Source organism: Anguilla anguilla, chromosome 15 (genome assembly GCF_013347855.1).
Source record: "Anguilla anguilla isolate fAngAng1 chromosome 15, fAngAng1.pri, whole genome shotgun sequence".
NCBI classification, from domain to species: Eukaryota; Metazoa; Chordata; class Actinopteri; order Anguilliformes; family Anguillidae; genus Anguilla; species Anguilla anguilla.
This window is the reverse complement of record NC_049215.1, coordinates 22,050,066-22,070,620: the sequence shown is the minus strand read 5'-3', so window position 1 is coordinate 22,070,620 and position 20,555 is coordinate 22,050,066. Positions and strand designations below refer to the sequence as shown.

Genomic DNA, 20,555 nt, shown 5'->3' with positions numbered 1-20,555 from the left:
TCTGTTTTTATTGTTTTTATTTTTATTCATTTATTTTTATTAAACTAAACAACAGTAAGGTAGTAAACACTAGCTTTCTTTTTCTTATTCCAGAACAGAATAACGAATACATTTTCGGGCACAACTGCGTCTAGTGCATCACAATCACTGCAAAGTATACAAAGAAAAAGTCTTTATAACCAAAAAGATGCACACAGCTATATGAAAGATGCCTTACAAACAATGCAGCAAAGCAGCGAGTCTCCAACGTTTGAGTCATTCATGTCAGAACCTCATGTACACATGTTGGATAGTACCTTGATGTACAATGATGCAAATATTGATGCTTATCATATAAAGATAATGGCACAAGATTGTCATATTTGTGGTAATGGCTGATGCGGATGACTGCCTGCATTCTTTGAGCATGATAATGCACTGCAGGCTTGTAATTAATGACAGGCATTAGCAAAGTGGACTTGAATAGAATATGCTTTCAAACAACATAGTTCCTTTTTTATAATAAAATGTTTAATAAAAGATTTGAATATTATAGTAAATAACTTTACTATCAAAATGTGTTAAATCATATATGCTTATCAATCATCTGTTTGTTTTGTCTCTGGTCTAGGATGTCAAAATTGACTTGAGTTGACTCAAGCAAAGAGAATAATGTTACTAGGAGACAAAACATCATACAGAAGTATTAATAGACAGCTGATGCCTATATTTCATATATAGGGGGGACATAGCTCAGGAGGTAAAAGCGGTTGTCTAGCAGTCGGAGGGTTGCCGGTTCGATCCCTGCCCTGGGTATGTCGAAGTGTCTCTGAACAAGACACCTAACCCCTAACTGCTCTGGTGAATGAGAGGCATCAATTGTAAAGCGCTTTGGATAAAAGCGCTATATAAATGCAGTCCATTTACTATTCATTTATGCTTCATCATATTTGAAGGACTAAGCTTACTAATGGGAAACCACAAACCAGTGCCAAAACAATTGACAAAAGAAAAAGAAACTTATCTGGAATGAAAACATGTTTTGTATTTGTAGACCATTACATGTGACAAAGTTTGAATTCATTTAATTCCAGTAGGTAATATTTTGCCTTGCATATAGTTTTCATATGCTCACAAAGGAGGAGAGGAAGGGGGAGGGTGACAAGCAGGGAGAAAGAAACCAACTTTTTTTAAGCATACTTCTCCCAAGGGCATTTAGTATACAGTGTATAGAATTTTACACCTCTAAAGACCTTTTGAAGTGTCCTTTTGGATGTCTCCAAATGGCCTTTTTGGAAACCTGTCTACACTTAGCTCAGAAAAAAATACTATGCAGAATGTTCAATTTTGGTAGCATTGTCATCAAATTGGAACCAGGATTTGTCCAGCATTGTGGCTGTGTCTGCACTGTGTTTTTAAGCCCATCAGGCACAACCTCAAGTATCTGTATCCACTGAAAAAAAATCATCTTTTAGGTGAGAAAAAACTTCCACTTCCACTGTGCTTGCGCTTTTCTAATCTTGTTTCAGTAATATTGACAGTAATTCTGACTCTTGGAAAACAAACTCCAAGATTATGCCCATCATCAAAAGGGTTCAAGAATAATAACCACATTTTCAGGCACATAACCATGTCATTTTCAGGCTTGTGTTAAAAAGGGGGCGATACAGAAGGAGGGAATGTAAGGGGTTAATGAAAGTCTTTCTGGGGTAGAGAGCCTATTATGTCAGGTTTTGAATGAGTGGATCTCATCCACTTTGAGAATTTTGCCCCTTGCTTGCTCTATCCATTGAGGTTCACAACGCTTGGCCCTTACCCTTCCATCACAGCTCTCTAGTTTACAACAGAGACTACCAACTGCTCTTCTAATTAATCATATGCATGCAGTCTCGGGCTTCTCAGAGTGACAAAGTGAAGGAAAGCAATCTTCCAGGGTCACTGCAGATGGACAGGCAAGAGACGCAGACTGCAGCAAAGGAAGCCGGGGTGGACAGATGCCCAGAAGGTGGATGCTGAAGGTTGTCCACTCTCCCATGGACATTTGCAGCACACGCTTGATTTCTGCGTTCTCGCTGTAGATGAGCGCCTGTCCATTCAGCTCATTCTCACGGATGACCTGGCTGTACTTCTCTGGCAGTTTGAGCCTCACCATCTGGAGATTTTTTAAAAAAGAAAAAGGTGAAAAGGCATAAGCATCAATTAAATCCATACCCTTTGCCTGAAATGACCTGTTAATGCACTAATGGTTGAATAAGCCAGTAATTTTTCAGTGGTGTAAACCAAGGAGAAAGAGAATGCATTCTGCTTAATAAAATAGTGAAGGTCGTTATATGCAGTGTATGGAGAGCTGGTTTTCCACCATGTATCAGATTCTTTACTGCTGTTGTATACTTGAGCAGGGTATGAAATCTGTATTCAGAAAAATTAGTAGTTTTGATTGAGCTATGCAATTCAATCAAAATAAAGGCATCTCTAAAGCCAAAAGAATGTTACCTCATTGCAGACATCCTCTGTGGTCATGTTGATCACAGAGCTCATTGGGAGTGGGATAAGAGTTTTCTTCCCAACTGTGTCCCTCCGTGCTATGCTTCCTCTTATCCTGGATAGCTCCTTCTTGATTGAGTGGTCCAAGTTGACTGTGGCCAGCTCAAACTGGTCAGCATCTTTAACAGTGAGCTTGAAGTCAACCTTGAGAAACATCTCAAACAGCTCAGGATCTTCGTCGTGCTCCAGGTGCATGTTGATCTGGTCCCTGATCATGTAGAGCTCCAGTCTGTATTCACTGAAGACTTCCCATAGTGTCCTTGATTCATCCGAGGCAACTGCTATGGATGGCTCTGGGTCTAGCTCTACCCTTTGCCGCTCGTCCTCTAGACACTCCAAAATCCAACTCAAACGACAGGGCCACTGGTCAGCCAGGACTACCCAAGCTGCAATAAGCTCCATAGAAGGCAACTCGATCTCCATCGCCTCCATGATGATGACTGACACCCTGATCGAATTGATAATTCTCCTCATGGATATAGTGTCCCCCGTGATGTAATTGTGGAGCTTACCATCCTCACTGTAAATGCACTCGAAGGCATTCTCAATAAGCCACTCCAAATCCTTTTTATTCAGCTCAAATGTGACATCCATTTCTGCTTTGTGGTCTTTGCTGAACAGCTCCATGTGTTCACTTTTTGTTGAATTATCATTTCCAAAAACTACTTCGTCCACAGAAAAATCTTGTTTGATCTTCTTCAATTGGCCCTGGACAATATTGTGAAAGACCTTGCGCTTTGAGAAATCACACAACTGGGGCACGGTGAAGGGCAAGGTCACAATGCGGTTCAAGAAGGCTCGAGCATGGTCCTCTTTGCAGAAGCAACCATCTGCGTAATCTATCTGCTGCACCAGGATTTCCGGATTAACGGCTATCATGGAAATGAAAGGACTCTCCTCATCTGACAGAAGGATGTTTATGGCATTGAGCACCCCCATGATCCGTTTGGGTGTACACCGGTCCAGGTGGGTGATCTGTAGCACCACACGGATCTTCCTCCTCTCAAAGACCTCCATGAACTGGATGAAGCAGGAGATCACCCGCATCTCCTTCCACACCTCATTCATGAACCCTAACTTGCTGCTAACCTTCTCATTGTTCATATTCCACCTGATGTTGAATTTCGGGTTCATGATGACGCTCTTGATCAGCTGGAAGATGAACCGAGCGGCACCAAAAGCGGGGACCCCAAGGATGCCAATGGTGACGCTTTTTAACATCCCCAGTTCACCTTCATCTGACTTAATATCCTCACCTCCATATTCCCTCTTGGGGAAAGCACACATAATAAGGAGGAAGACTATCACTGGGATAACAATGAACACAACAATTGTCAGTAACCACAGGGGGAAGCAGCAGATCTTCTTTGACCTCCAGTCTTTTTCACTATCTTCAATGACCTTCTTCACATCCTCCTCCTTGTGCTGGGTGAAGCGGTACAGAGGGATGAGGAGCATGCCAAAGCTCTCCTGAAGACCTTCATAAAGTCTCATCACCAAGCCTGCCCAAAGCATGTCACTGCCAGCAAAGTGCCAGGCACTGAACTTCAGAAATATGTAGCGAACATTAGTCTGTCCCTGGTTCTGTTCAGTCCACACAGGGATGAAGAAAAGCATCTTGATGATGGCACACAGGAAGTAAGTTACAGAGGACTTAGAACGTGGCTTAATTCTTCCTTCATATTTTTGTTCTCTTCTCTCCGCCTCTTTCTTCATGTGGGCTAAAATTAAATGTGATATAAACATACAAAATTGGTGAATAGCCACTTTAAGATTTGCACAGGACAGTTTAAGTTTTGAGACCGCTTGTATCCTGAATCAGAGCTCCTACCTTTGCTCATTGCTTAATGGGCCTCATTGTTACCCATGTAATGTTGATAAATTATCAATTAAACTTTCAGGTAACATTTGCACCGTAAATATTCATTTTACAATAAAGGTTTTATTGCAGTGCATTCTGGGAGAAAAATGCCACAGTAAACATGAGCATTTGATAAATTAATTGGAACAATGATGAAAGTGTAATTCTTTAGACTAAAAAAGACTTTCCATTCAGTCTCTCTATTCGTTTTGTCAGCGATTGACCATCACAACTGTAAGTGTATGGCAGCATGATGGACAGAGGGAAAGAGCAGCCTACCTTCTATGCACTTGAGGAGCATATTGACTCGACTGTGACAGGAGGAGTACAGTGCCACTGTAATCGGAGGTGCCACCTTCGTCAGAGTCTTAGACAGAGCGTAGCCATAAATGTTATCCGATGGACGATCTGCAGTCAAAACCCCAGGTCAGTACATATCCTTTATGCTCACCTATTTCAACACTATAAAGGTATTTTCTAAATTACAGATAGCCAGCAAATGTGGTATCTCTGTGATAATATGTAAAAACAGAGCTTCCTTTTAGTCAGTTGAATGGAAGGTGAAATATACAGTATACATTTGAAACACATTCCAGTGTTTGAAGTGTATATGTATTAATAAATTTTCTGTGCTCAGACCAGACAGTGGGTCCTACAGATAAGAGTATTTTTTACATTTTTAAGAATTAAGTGATATTCACAACTCCACCTCAGCACTGTAGAATGAAACTGGCCACATTGTCAAGCATAGACAGTGGTGCAATAAATTGGTACTGTATGCTACACTGGTAAAACATAACTTTGAACATTGCACTGGTAATACATTTCCAAAAATTTAAGTTACTGCCTAATGAATTACAAAAGATACAAAAAAAGATGAGCAGAGACAGATGACCTTTATACATCATGATGCAATGCAGCCAGGTGATGTCTAGTGCAGTCTCGTACAACTCAAATCTATGGCTGGGTACAGTTCCATTTCATTCAATTCAATTTGAGAAATTAACGGAAATTCATAAATTAATTAGGAAATCCTCACCAAAACTTTTGTTACGCTTTCCCCTCAATTTTTTCTCCAGTTTGGAATGCCCAACTGTACATAGCCACGCCCACAGCATAATCTCTTCAGCCAAGGTGGGTGTGTGACAAGCACACTAGAACTCTCAACGGGCCTGAGAATTTGAGCCCAAACAAACTCGAGAGAGCCGTGCCTGAGACCAAATCTGGCCAAAACTAATAACAATGAACTGAGCCTGAGAAAGACTTAGTTCAGAAAACCTGATTTCCAGAAACGACCACAGTGTGCTGTGTGCCAGTGTGCCTTGTGGCACAGCACTGCAGCGGGCAGGGAGAGAGATAGATCTCCAACACCAACTTATGAAGCACTTTTTGCACCTATTTATGTCCAGCATTTCAAAAAATGCTTTGATTATTTTGTATAAATTATTATATGAATTCATTATATTGATGATTTTATTGATTATTGAAACCACATTCATCGGCTTATCAAATACCAGGATGTGAGAATATACATATTTATAAATATCATCATTATATTATACTATTATCTTCATAATCATAATAATCATCATCGCAGTATTTGCAATTAGCAGATCGCACAGCCAACACCCCTAAAAGCACAGCTCCATGTCATGGCTTAAATGCTTTTAACACAAATACAACAGGAATATAATTTGAACAATTAGGCTTAGTGGAAATATATAGCATTTTCTCATTGCAAATTAACTCAATTAAAATAGGCATATATGAACTATATGAGACTATATATAAAACATGAAGACTGACAACAAACAGCCAATACCAAGTAGCCATCACAAGTTAAAAAAGTGAAAGGCTAAACTTTGCATTTACTTGAGAAGTTAAACTAAACATAAAATTTTAAAAATGTTAAATTGTCAATACAAAAATAAGCCTCCAAAACAGTTCTAGTAGGTACTGTATGCACTGATGTCTTTCATTGGGCTGTGTGTTTTATGTTGTGAGAGCCTGGGAGCAAATCCTGCGATGCACCTCTTGTTGCTGGTGATTGATAATTTAAATTAATGTGCAGTCCAGAAATGGATTCCAGCAAACTGAACCTGACCCCTGGAGGATGTTACTGTATTACGCTTGGCCCTGAGTAGGCTAGTTACCAGCCATAGTCAGCACTGTACAATTCAGGATTCTACCCTGGGCTGTGGAGCCTATCCATGCACAAGAATAGTTCCTTAACAGGAAAAGCCACCCAGTAGCCCCATTCTTGTGATAGTCTATGTGTAATATGCTCTCCCAGATCATGATTTCCTATTTCAGATGCATTTACAATGCTGTCCAATCCTATTCTCTAAAAAACCTATGAAAACAAGTGTGACATGAGATGTGAAACATTTTTCTTAGAGCACAATTCATTATTAAATGTCCTGACATTTATTCAATTTTAACATTGACTTGTGACATTCTGTTGCAATTTCTTTAAAAGTTACAGTAAAATTGCATTTTCCAGCAGAAGACTTACTAACAGAGAGGGCTTAGTTGCACATTACTCAGAGTGCATTTCATTCACTGTATAATCCATGTATTCAGTTTGACATGCTGAGGTGGTTCAGGTTATGCATCTTGCCTGCAGATATGAATGTACTTTCCTGCCTGAGAATTAACCCCTTAACATGCTGGTAATAAATTAATGGCATTACCAGCTCCACTACTATTGCTGTCTTACCTTTGTGGATCATTTTACAGGCTGTGTGGTGAGTGTCCATATCCCCAGAAAATCTAAGGAATTTCTGTAAAAAAAAAAAAAAAAATTAAATAAACAAAAACATTTTTTGACAGAAAATCCTATTATCATCTAAAGGCCTTCATCTCTCATTTTATAAAATGAGCTGTACTTACATGTAATTCTGTACTCGTGTATATTTGTTTTAATAGGTGAATGCGCTATGCAGAATAAGCATTATTGCCCACATTCAAAAACCTATGACAACAGTGGAATGCCAACAGTGGAAATGCTCCTAATCGGTCAGCAAACAACTTTTTATGACACTTGTGTTTATGGTAATCTGTTATGATGGGTTACTGTATGTAAAGTATCGCCTATTCATTTTATAACACATTTTATACATTTATGTGCCACATGTCTAAAACTGAATAAGCTATCTTAAATGAATAATTGCTGGGAATTGTAAACCATTTAATAAAATAAATCAGCAGAGATTAACTAAAATATAATAACCACAAAATAGACAGAAATGCATACAGTGATACAACCTGGGAGCCTCATGCAAGACTCACTGAACTATTCTGTTTCTCTCCTTAAGAGGTAAAGTCTGAGGTGCATTTCAACTCCTCCTACCCCACAACACCCCCCTCCCCCTCCTCCCTAACATTTGTTCAGTCAGGGTGTAGTTTAGAGGGAGACAGCAGGTTAATGCACATGATGGATTAGGACTGATTCAGGACACAGTTACAGCCCTCTGTTTGTCCTCTCCATTGGAGTGTCCTTGTGGCCCTAGGGCTATGGGGGCTCATGGTCCTACACAAACCAATACAGGCAGAGGCTTGGAATCCATTTGTAGGCAAGTCACAAGAGAATTAGGCTACTTTATTTAGTTATCAACATGCACCGCACCCATAGACTTGCAGTTGAAAATATATTTTAAAAGAACATTTTTTAGGCTACATTTTGTTGTCCCAATCTCCGCCCAGACTATGAAAATACAAAACATACTGTGATGCTCATTTCCACCTCCAGAAAATGTACATATGTCAGGCTTGGAGCTGGCATACGTGTTTGAATAGAAGTAAGTTAACTTCTATATGGATAAATCAGACACTGAACATAAGTGCAACCACACGTCCAATCAAATTCAGTGCAATTAGTTGATAAATAAAACCCTGGATGGATAAAGCAACTACAGAACAAATGTATGATTCAGTTTTGTGGGGAGATTCTTACAATTTCCAAAGCAAGCTTTGTTAGCATCATCCCTTTATAATATACATTTTTATAAAGGTACTTGTACTGAATACCTCTTGTGTCCTGACAACTCTCCATAACCCAGCTTAAACACAAAACAGGCTGTTAAGAGGCTGCATTCGTATTTAAATTGCGAGTCTGTGGCAGTACAATCTACATAATTATGCTACTTTTAGTCAGTACTTTACTCCTTATAAATATAGTAATCTGAGAAGATGAGTATGCAATAGTTCGCAAAATAAGCTTGGCCTCTAATGCTTCCCTTTTTAAATTTTCCCTTTTGTTGTGCCTTCCTACAGTGAATGTGTAATATGTTGACAGCACCTGCTTTGTTTAGTAACACCTATAACAAAAACAGTTACATTTGGCTTTTGCTCCTGATCATGCTTTCTGTTTTTTTTAATTTTTTATATCAAAGCCATACTTTTCAAATACCCTCCAAGTAAATAAAACAAAGGTGAGCTGAAACAGCACTACAGAAGTTACCAGAAGTTACTTACCAACTCTATGATAGCTTAGGGCACATTCCTTTAAACAAGTCTTTCAATTTGCTGCGTAATGAAACCTGTGGGAACTTGTTGGAAACAGACAGCATCTGGGTTATGCTAAATATACTTGAATGCTTTAATGTTAGGCATTGAATGCAAAAGACTGTATATTTGCCATTAAATGAAGAAGAGAGGAAATGAAAGGAGCAGAGTGAAGCGATACCTAGAGCTGAAGAGGGAGTGAACCTTGATCGAGAAGGTGTGTCACTGTGCGGCAGGATTCGGCTGTAAAACTTTATGACGTGAAGAAAAACAAACAAAAGGCCAATTGAGCGCTCTCAATTTGGGTGGCTACTCATAATGAACAGTATGATTCATCACGATTCTGAATGCATGTACAGCTGAGAATTGACGGTGCTTGCATTTAAGGGACAAAATCGAAACCGAAAGTGATCACTGTTCATCTAAAACGTCCAAATGTACAGTATCAGTTATGTTCCCTATGGATTAAAACTCCGGGCAAGTTATAAAAAATGACCAAAAGTGTCTGGACACACCTTGGTCTGGGGCTGTGTTTCATGGTTTGGGCTAAACCCCTTAGTTCCAGTGAAAGTGAATCTTAATGCTACAGCATACAATGACATTATACATGATTCTGTGCTTCCCCAAAAGTTTTGGGAAGGCCCTTTCCTTTTCAGCATGACAATGTCCCCGGGCACATAGCGAGGTCCATATAGAAATGGTTTTGTTGAGAATGGTGGAAGAACTTGACTGGCCTGCACAGATCCCTGATCTCAACCCCATCCAACACCTTTGGGATCAGTTGGAAAGCTAACTGTGAGCCAGGCCTAATTGCCCAATCAGTCTCCGACTTGACTCTTCTGGCTGAATGGAAGAAAATCCCTGCAGCAATGCTATCTACTGTAGTATAAAGCCTTCCCAAAAAGAGTGGAGGTTGATATAGCATCAAATGGTGGGCAATTCCATATTAATGCCCATAATTCTGGATGCGATGTTGGATATCAGGTGTCCACATACTTTTCCCAGTGTAGTGTTATATGGGGTTCTGATTAAACAATTTAAGTTCTGGTTAATACATTTTTTGGTGTCAAGTCCTTCTGTAAATTGATCAGTTTAATAATTATTTAAGCTAGTTCAAATCCCTATGCAAATACACCATAAAGCTGTGTTGGAAAACATTTATGGAGCATCGCGTAGTTCTGGCAGGTCACGAGAGTCAAGTGCTCCGGCCGAATCAGCTGACGGCTCAGCTGAGTGATGTTCGCCTATCACAGTACATTCACTAACAGGGCGGTCTACTTAAACAGGCTCCCTCTACTCATTCGGCTGCTCCTCCTGCATGCAAGCGCTGCACGTAGCTAGCTCAACAAATACGACACCAACCCGGAGATGCGACTATTGACAGTTATATCAATAACCGTATTTCTTACCTGGCTTAAATACACGATGTCCACCGCCGACCAAGACGAACATCTCTGGGCAGAGGACGATGCCGTAGAGACGCAACCGCAACCAGACGGCACAACCAGACATGTCCAGGACGAAAACTCCACTTCCGTCCGTAGGAGTTCCCGCCTGGCAACCCACAGCCCCTCCAACCGAAGCGCCTCCAACTGGCCGGTGGAGAAAATCCTGGAAGCCCTATTCCGACGTGGACTGCACCCTCCCCTCGGAGCCAGCCACAAAGAACTCTTCAGTTTCCTGATCGAGAAGGTTCCAGATCTGGATACGGCCACAGCCGCAGAAGGCCCTGCAGCCGCACCATCCGCCCCCAGGAAAGCTACAGCAAAACGCAAAAACTGCGCCCGCGCCCCCGAGTTCCCCGCTGCAGCCACCGCCCCCGCAAAAAGGGCAAGAACACAACAGCCGCCCGATCCAAATAAGCAAAACGAAGACCCAGTCCTGGCCGCCTTGCACAACATCCAATCCTCCCTCTCCCAGATGAACGTCCGGATCCAAGCACTAGAAGCTCCCTCTTCTACCTCAGATCCCCGATCCGCTACCTACTTCCAAGGGAACAACAGGCCCGACATCTCCCCGTCCGCCGTCGATGACGTCAGCTACGCGCCACCTCCTACCGTCATGGCACCGCGGAGGACGCTGGCTACTGCAGTCCCCGCGGCCCCGGCTGGGGTGCCCTTCATTCCGCCAGCGGCTGCCATCTCTCCCCAGCTGCGAGCTTCCATCCTGGCAGGTAATAACATTAACCTAGCAAAAATATTGCTGTGCTCAGAGACCAGTGACAATCGCATAATAGACTGCGGGGACGTTTCAGTACTGCTTAAAGATAGCGACCCCAGGCTTGCCAAAAGTCTGACTATGGCCGAATTTAATACAGCATTTGGAGTTTACAGAGACACAATATGCGAAATCAATCCCGAACGCAGGAAGGAACTGGACACTTACCTGTCTATTATTTCTGATTTAGCCATGTCGTACGGGGGGACCTTGTTTTATGAATATCATAAGTCCTTTTCCGCTAAAGCGGCTATGTACATTCAGCGTTTTAACCAGAGGCTTGAATGGTCCGTGGTCGATTTGTTGTGAGCCTAACATAATCTCACGTAGCATGTTCCCCTGGTTTATTAATTAATAAGTATTGGCTTCAGGGGAACGTCCAACATGCGTTGGTACACATAACCACTGATCCACACAAAAAAAAAAAAAAAAAAAAAAAAAAAAAATTTTAACGGCCTCAAGCCGAAAGGCTCGACTGGACGAAGGGCTTCCTCCAGGTGGTCGCACACATAGTCATCACGCCATCATTGAACACGTGCTCCACATCACTCCTCTTACCGCTGCTGCGCTACGGCTCCTACGCTGCCGCGTCACTGCCACCGCGTTCCTGATGCCGCTACTACTGGCTCCTCCGGTAGACCTTTGCAACGAGTGAGGATTCATTTACACTGATGCAGGTAGTAGCATATTTCCCCCCGTTTAGTTTAAATCTCGGCGCTCGAGGGGAAATACCGACAAGCTGTCGGTACACATAGCCTAATATTACATCTCACGTAGCATGTTCCCCTGGTTTATTAATTAATAATACATCTAAGTATTGGCTTCAGGGGAACGTCCAACATGCGTTGGTACACATAACCACTGATCCATAATAAAAAAAATAAAAATAAAAATAAAAAAAAATAAAAAATTAGACGGCCTCAAACCGAAGGGCTTGACTGGACGAAGGGCTTCCTCCAGGTGGTCGTACACATAGTCATCACGTCATTGTTGAACACGTGCTTCACATCACTACTCTTACTGCTGCTGCGCTATGGCTCCTACGCTGCTGCGTTACTGCCACCGCGCTCCTGCTGCTGCTACTACTGGCCTATGCAACGAGTGAGGATTCATTTACACTGACGTAGTCGGTAGTATATTTCCCCCGGTTAATTCAAATCGTGGCGCTCGAGGGGAAATACCGACAGCGTCGGTACACATAGCCTAATATCATACCACATAGTATGTTCCTTGGGGTTATTATTTAATATTACATCTAAGTATTGGCCTCAAGGGAATGTCCAACATGCGTTGGTACACATAACCACTGATCCATGTAAAAACATAGACGGCCTCAAGCCGAAAGGCTCGACTGGACGAAGGGCTTCCTCCAGGTGGTCGTACACATAGTCATCACATCGGCCGGAGACACTTATTGATAGCATATCGGCATATGGTTGTTTTGGGGTTTGGCTGCTGGCCTCCCGGCCTTATCCACGCGGGCTGCGTGGTTGGCGGGAGAGCTCCAGAACAGAGCCATACCGCCAAACATAACTGTATTGCCTTTATTGTCAATAAAGTTCTACTTGATGACAGTGGTCCTGACAGAAATGGAGCATCGCGTAGTTCTGGCAGGTCACGAGAGTCAAGTGCTCCGGCCGAATCAGCTGACGGCTCAGCTGAGTGATGTTCGCCTATCACAGTACATTCACTAACAGGGCGGTCTACTTAAACAGGCTCCCTCTACTCATTCGGCTGCTCCTCCTGCATGCAAGCGCTGCACGTTGCTTCGTAAATCCCCTCCACCACCCCAGCTCCATCCCCATGCGTCAAGAATTTGCATTCTCCATTCCTATGTGTTAAGAAGTTGTATTGCTCCATCCTTATATGTTAAGAAATTGCATTTGCTCCATTCATATGTGTTAAAAACTGCTTTGCTGCTGGATCTGTTCTGTGTGTACCCCCAAAGGGGGGGTTTGGCTGCTGGCCTCCCGGCCTTATCCACGCGGGCTGCGTGGTTGGCGGGAGAGCTCCAGAACAGAGCCATACCGCCAAACATAACTGTATTGCCTTTATTGTCAATAAAGTTCTACTTGATGACAGTGGTCCTGACAGAAATACTTGTATTGCTGCTCTTGAAAAAATTCAGTTTATGTGAAGGCCTGTGTCAAGTTGTTTTTACAATTTCTTTAATTGATACCAGACACTTAGCATTGCAGAATACTGCTGTATACCACTTACTCTTACCTTGAAAATTAAATACACAGGGTAACCTCCCTCTATAAGCCTCTCTTCAGCCTCTGTTCTCTACAAAGGCACAGTTCCACATAGCAGAAATTATTTAAGCCAGTAAGATTTTCATGTGGACAGTCATTGATTTCTGTGTTACCCAAAGCACGGCTTGAAAAGATTGCATTTACATCAGATTATTTGGGTCCTGCTACCACTTGTGAGTCCTGGCAAATATTTAATACCTGGGTTCTACACAGGTAGTACACTAAAATCTTCAGTCACTTATAGGAAAACATTATCTCAGGCGTCATTTCAGAATATTCCATGCAAGACTGTGCGGGTTCAGAATTAGTAAACGAGAATGTGAAACATCAGTGTCCTGTTCCCCATTGCCTAACTGCTTATGATCTGTGGATGGGGCACTCTCACATTGAATGATACTGCTCTGTTAGTAATAAATGCTTTGATGTTATATTTTGAATGATCACTCAGTACCATTTAGTTACAATAAATATTGGCCCTGCCTTCTTTGAGTATGAATGCACACACACACACATACCACGAAATGCAACCCACACCATTAAGAAACCACCTATGTGTGGGGGTGGGGGAGTTACACTGTCCTACTCTTGCTTGAACATTAAAATGTTCTACCTGAGCTCCTAAAAAGCCCCAGGAACTGTTCGCTAAATGCAATCAAAGACCAAATCTCAGGGACTCACATAAGCTGGAAACAGTAAAAACAGAAATCGTGACCTCAAGTAGTGAAAGAAGGCATTTTCCACAGCATACTGAAATGGCACCATCTGCTGATTTGAAGCACTGCCTTTTTTGTACACAAGGCAGTGCAATTGCCATTACCAGCAAAAACATTCTTCACTATAAACAAAGTAATCACACATTTCTGACATGTATTCCAGTGAGAAAAGAGAATATATATTTTCCTTTTCTTTTTGCTACAGATTCTAAATTGGCACTGGCAGAGTAATCCGTATCTACCGTCTTCTTCGATTGGCCTTGCTTGTACAGTTAGAACAGATTTTTATTTTTTTAAAGGACTGTTGGGTGGCTTTTCCTGTTAACATGCTAGGTTTGCTTGTAATGAGATCCCCCATGGTTAGGCATGAAACCTCGATTGTCCCCATGCCAGCAGGAGCTGGCGGTCCCACAGGGCGGAGAAAAATTGGCCATAGCATTACTCATAAAGGGTTTCAGCTGACTGGGTTGTCCCTTGCTCGCTGCATGAGAGCAACTGCTTTGAACCTAGAATCAATCGGAACCAACTGTGCATGAACTGCACTCAACCCAATGACTACAAGCTTCAGTTGGGTGAAAAGATGAAGAATCCTTTGGATGTAAAAGCATAACTTTTGCTTTTCCCAACAGCCACATCAATGTGGTAGGCTGTACTAATGATATAATGAGAAACTTTTTTTTAATTTTGAGAAAATAAAATAAATGAGGATTTAAAAACCGATAAAGAAAAATATAAAGATATTTTCAGCTGAATTCCGTCCACACAATGCCATGATTATAATACATAAAAAAAGAAACCCCAATCATGATTCGGTAACATTCTATATATTTCATGAGTTTAATTGTCTTGACATGAACCTGTGAGAGGGAGTACTAAATGGAACTGGTAACAAGCAAAATAACACGGTCAAGAGTCCAAACACAGCTCCCGTTTTATCTGGGCATTACCTTCTCATTTCTAAGGGACAAAGAGCTTTTAGACACGTTTTAGATGTCTCCAATGAGGACTTAGACTGAATGTTACAAAAAAAAAGAGGATTAAAGAAGGAATACCAATGGGCACACAAAGGCATAAATACAATCCTCCCCAGGGGCTCATTCTGTGAAGGCCGGCACCACTAAATCACTGGACATCACTGCTTTCAGTCTGGGCTGTCCCATTAGCTGTGACTGGAAGTCAGGAAACATTTGGGTTTTTTGAGCTGACGGTGAGTCACCAAAGGTTGCATGTTGCTAGCTGTTTCTAGCAGGGGTGGGGGCGGGGGTCTCGTTTTCCCCCAGAGACAGAGGAGAGTGTGGCTTGGACACAGTGTGGAGGTCTCAGTCAATCATGGCATATTGCAACTACGCAGGAATTACACCGACATGGCTGGAGTAATGAATCGGGATGCGGGATTGCCTCTCAGTCAAAACCCTGACAGGCACCCGGCCACGCTACCCCCGTCGAAACGCCTGCCGGCCATCGTGGTGAAAGACGGATTGCCCCTGCCGTCATCCATAAACAAAGCCCGCGATATCTGGAGGCTGAAGAAGAACTGTATCAAAGTGCTTGCTGCTGAATTCCCACCCTTGGTTTCTGGACATAGCTGTGAAAAAATGAACCCACTCATGTCGCCTGAATATTTGTAGAGGTGTCAGTGGAGCCCAACAATTCAATGCCCCCGCCCCATCCCGGAAGCTAAGGTTTCCACACAGTCTTTATAGATGCATTAATTTAAGCTGAAATTGATTACTGAAGGAGATTACATACCAACTTAAATTCCTCTCTCACAACCAAATGCCCCCCCCCCTCCTCTCAACCCATCCACCCCCTCCATCCATTTTTCCAACATGCAGCAGAGCCAGAGGCACAGTGACGAAAGAAAAAAAAAAATCTCTTTTTTATCTCTAATTACAAAAAAAAAACGTGTTGGTGGAGATTTGTGCTGCTGTAAAGCAGGAGGCCAGGAGACTTAGTAAGGGGCAGGGAGAAGGAGAATGAAATACCGCCACACATTCAGTAAAGAAAAAATAAATAAAAAAACTCCGAAGAAATTACCTGCTGAAAGATCTCTCTCTGATTGATTTGAGCCCGTCGCCGGCATCGTAATTCCGCCCCGACTATCAGCAAACCCTGGGCTTTTCTGCTGGGGCTCGCACCTCATTTGTCCTCCCCGACTTCCTGCATGCTTCTCGCGCCCTGACAGAAGGGCAGCTATCCCAAAACCTAATGAGAATGTATTATGAAAGAGTAGCAGCTGTCTTTTCATCAGCCCACCTCTCTGAGGTTTCACAAATTGAAAATATTGCATGAAATATTTCCATGAGCGTAAAAAGGGTGAAGAAAAGAGCTGGCAGGAACATTAGCTGTACTAAAAAAAACAAAAGTACACGGCTTTTAAAGCCAACACATTCCCTGATGATTGAATCCATTTTGAAAAGTTAATTAACAAGTATGCTCTTTCACATTTTGCCCTTTACTCATGGACTGCACCCCCCTTCCCTGCCTTATTAATATTTCTGGTTATAGGCTGCTACTTTATATCAATTTATTCAAGGATATTATTATTTTATAATAATGTAGCTTCATATGTAAAGCTCAGAGAAAAGAGAGAAATGATAATGAATTATGAGTGCAATTGTGGTATTAGAACAGCATTAATAAGCATCTCTCCTTGTGGAGTCATGGGGCGCTTAAAGAGGTGCTTCAGAATGACTTATTAGCTTTGCAAACAAAATGTTTACGCATGGAGGCCATTACAGGATTAAATGCCTTCTTTGATTGAGGATGCACTTAATGTTAAACTATTACAGTTCAATCTAGAATTTAAAGAGCACCTGCAGCTGCTCTATGAAAAATGAGGTGTAGTTTAACTCAATTATCTTTTCACTTGGATTTATAATTGGTACTTCCACTGTTCTTGAAAAAGAAAAGGAATCTCATTGCATGGTGCTCCAGGGTGGACCAACTGGTAGGGGTATTTGGTATAAGAGCAAGCTGGTGCTGGGTGTGGTTACGAAGGCTATTTTGAGCTAGCTGAATGTGAGAGAAAGTAGGTGCAATGTAAATGCAGCCCAACTGGTTTCCTCTCACCAGAATCTGTTGGTGGGGACCAATAACATCCCTATTGATTTTACCCAACTAGCCTGGCTAAACCAGAATTAATCCTCTGACTTTCTGCCTCTTTGTAGCATTTTTGCATCCCACGTTTCTGGAGTAAGCTGTTACATTGTTGGAGTGGTGCTTTTGTGTAAAGCAAACTTGTTTTTTTTTTTTTTGTAAAATGGTCCTAGAATGCCTATTACAAAATAGGCAGGCAATTTAGATTGAAAAAAGCATTGTGGTTTATATTTCTATGCTTTTTTGTCAGGGAATTTTCAAAATTATGGTTAAAATCAACAATTTAAGAAATAACGTACAAAACTATGTTTGTGTGATAAGGTTAAACTCGCTTTTGAAAATGTGAGGTAAGAGGATTTCAGCAAAGCTGCATTTCTAAATAAGTTTAAGATTTAGTTTTGGGTGTTTCAACAGGGATCTGAGGTATGTCAGACATGGAAAGTTAGGATAATGTGGTATTTCTGATGTACAGGATGCAACTATTCTGTATTTGAATATACCTTTTAAACAATGGCTCTCTCCTCTCCTAGGAGGCAGACTCTATAATATTTTGTCTACCATAGGTTGCAGATTCCAGTCCTAGTGGGCCGCAGTGCCTGCTGGTTTTTCATTAATTTTTACCACGTCAGTGATTGGCTGGAGAGCGCAAACACTATGTTTTTTTAATCCTAAATCGACTGCTGATAGAAAGGAAACCACAAAAACCTGCAAACACGGCAGACCTCCATGACCTGAGCTGGACACACCTGGTGTACATCATACGAGTGCAAGTTGGATTGACACTTTTTTGGAGCTTGAATTGGAGAGAAATGAGATGAAAGAGTGATACCTTTATAACTGAAACAACACACCCAGGTCTTACAGGGGATACCCCAAAGGGAAGTTCATGATAAATGAAAGATTGTGGAGCTGGGCCTCAGGTTCTACCACCCTTGATTTCTGAGTGATTAGCATGCTCAACCAAACACTTTATTTGGGTTTCACATGGAGCATTCCATTTTAAAGCATGGAGGCAAACTGTTGCAAATATGATTGATTTCACAATTGCTACACAGATTGAGTTCAGATTTTCCAAAACAGCACAGAGTGTGTGATTATTCTTAGTCATTTGAGTAAAATATAAAATTTCTTAAATGTTCCTTCATTTATTAGATATGATTCATCAAAAATGTCAGCAGACTGAAGTGCACCCTCTGTGACTCTAAACCCCAACTCCTGAGATTAATTAAAATATTTGGTCTGAACCACGCTTCAGCTACCTCTTCAAAAGTTTTACAATCTTTTGATGACTGCATTAGACACACCGATCCACTCTGGAACGAATTCATCCATCATTCATGTCGTCTTGATTACCATCATTAATGCAGTAATCTAAAATGATTGCTTTTTAAACATGGTTAATTGACACCTTTTGGGCCACTATCATAGACTGCCATAGACTTCCAATGTGAAATGCCTGCAGCAGAGGCATTGAATAAGTACAAGGTTGTTTTAATTGTGAAACTATTAAATAAGTCCCCATTAATTACATTTCACTAATTATATTTCACTTCGAATGCACCATAACGATGCCATTAGCGTGCTCTCCGTTTGCTTTAGATGTTCAGCCTGCTCATGAACTTAATTTATAATATCAAGAACACTACTGTACATTATGAATCATCAAACATGATGCACAGGTTGAAGGTGGAAGGGTCAAAAAGTGAATGAGCAGATGAAGGCATGCCAGAAATACACTAAATGAAAAAGGTGCAAATTACCTTGGATGAGTAGATTAGATATTTAGAGAGCAAAGATGGCAGACTCATTTTACAGATAGGCACTTTCTTTTAGATAACTCTCTATTCAATAAAGCAGTGGTAACCAACCCTGTTCCTGGATTGTAACATAACATAACATAATGACAGGAACAGGCCATTCGGCCCAACAATGCTCACCATTTTCCTGACAAAATTAGTGCTCTGATTACCTACAGACTAGATAGTATCTAACACTGTATCATGCCTAGTCTTGAAAATCCACAGAGTTTCTGCCTCTACTACGTGACCTGGCAGGCTATTCCACACATTGACTACTCTCTGCATGAAAAAATTCTTCCTAATGTCTGCATGGAATTTACCTTGCTAATTTCCATTTATGGAATAGTTACATACTGTAAGTAAAATACAGATTCACCATGGAATATTGTGAGATGATCCCAGATTCAAAGCAACTTCCCTCAACATTCACCTTACCTGTAAGTGTTTCACATAATTTCTTTGAAAGAGACCTTACCTTTAAAGATTGCGCCGGGTGTTTAGAAATACTGAACCCAACACCCAGTAACTTTGCATCCCCACTCCACGCATGAACAGTCAGCTCTGAGTTCTTCAGTTTCGGCTGTACAGTTATCCAGCATTTGTTCTGCTGCCATGGAGATTGGGTGCTGTCAAACAAGCCACCGCAACAAATGAAGTATTGCTTTCAGTCCCAAAGATTTATTGCACAACACAGGACTTCTGAAACCGAGCCTGTCAAAGAAAAATAAATAAATAAATAAATAAATATGCACAGGGGTTTGTATTGAAGTGTCCTTGTGACGGTAAAAGATTAAATTCTGACTCGTCACCACACTAACCCTGAAACCTCCGGATCCTTCCACGACATACTACACATGCCTTTGGATCGCTGATTGGGTAGTGAGACTGCATGAACCCTCACCCTAGGGTGGAGCTTCTATGTGCTGTCAATCACTAGCTCATGCAAATCAAGTGAAAGGCTTTGCTTTTCCTCCAGCTCAAGCTGTCCAATAATCTAATTCCTGGTAAGGATACTTATACTGGAATTAAAATAACATTTTAGAACTGATGGAAGTGTTTTGCTCCGCACAGTTCCCCCTTGCCCAGCACACAGTGATCATGAAAAAAGGAGCCCAAAATAGCAGCAGATAATTGAGTTTAAAAACAATGCAGATTAAATGTTCAGATAAAGGAAATAGATCATCTCCAAGCTCGCTCTACCTGTTCTGGTGGTTCGCAGATGCATAAATTAGGCACAGATAACCATTCACATTCCATTTTCTAACATGGAGACTTAGCAGGTCTTTCTTTGCATAGAGGCAGGTTATTCCTTAAGCTTTGCATTCACAGAGAAGAGGGTGTTCCACTGCTTGCCTTTGAAACAGCTTTCCCTCCACTTAGAAGGCAATGAACATTTCCTCAAGCTAGTGAACGTGTCTGAACTAACAAAAGTTTGAGAAACATTTTGAGGTGCGAGGGAGAGGGGAAGACAGCCTCCTCTGCACTCACATTGCACGACCTGACCAAGACATGGCGTCTGTTTCACAAACTTCCACAGAACTTTTCATCAGAAGGAATCGAACATAAATAATTAATGTATTTA

At 41.5% G+C, this 20,555-nt stretch overlaps 1 protein-coding gene across 4 annotated transcripts; it reads right to left on the bottom strand.

Annotated features, from left to right (window-relative positions):
• nkpd1 (NTPase, KAP family P-loop domain containing 1) lies at positions 1-19,829 on the bottom strand. Of its 4 annotated transcripts, XM_035392801.1 has the most exons (9): positions 19,792-19,829; positions 19,449-19,684; positions 16,113-16,280; positions 9,072-9,141; positions 8,861-8,934; positions 7,104-7,167; positions 4,664-4,792; positions 2,473-4,244; positions 1-2,131 (listed from the first exon to the last, which is right to left on the bottom strand). In XM_035392801.1, the coding sequence occupies exons 6-9, from the start codon at positions 7,141-7,143 to the stop codon at positions 1,853-1,855; spliced, it is 2,220 nt and encodes a 739-aa protein (XP_035248692.1). In that variant the 5' UTR covers positions 7,144-7,167; positions 8,861-8,934; positions 9,072-9,141; positions 16,113-16,280; positions 19,449-19,684; positions 19,792-19,829; the 3' UTR covers positions 1-1,852. The 4 variants fall into 4 exon arrangements, with proteins under 4 accessions (XP_035248692.1, XP_035248690.1, XP_035248693.1 ...); XM_035392799.1 differs by having other exon boundaries at positions 8,861-9,141; XM_035392802.1 differs by lacking the exons at positions 8,861-8,934; positions 9,072-9,141.
• Positions 19,830-20,555: the final 726 nt, after the last annotated feature.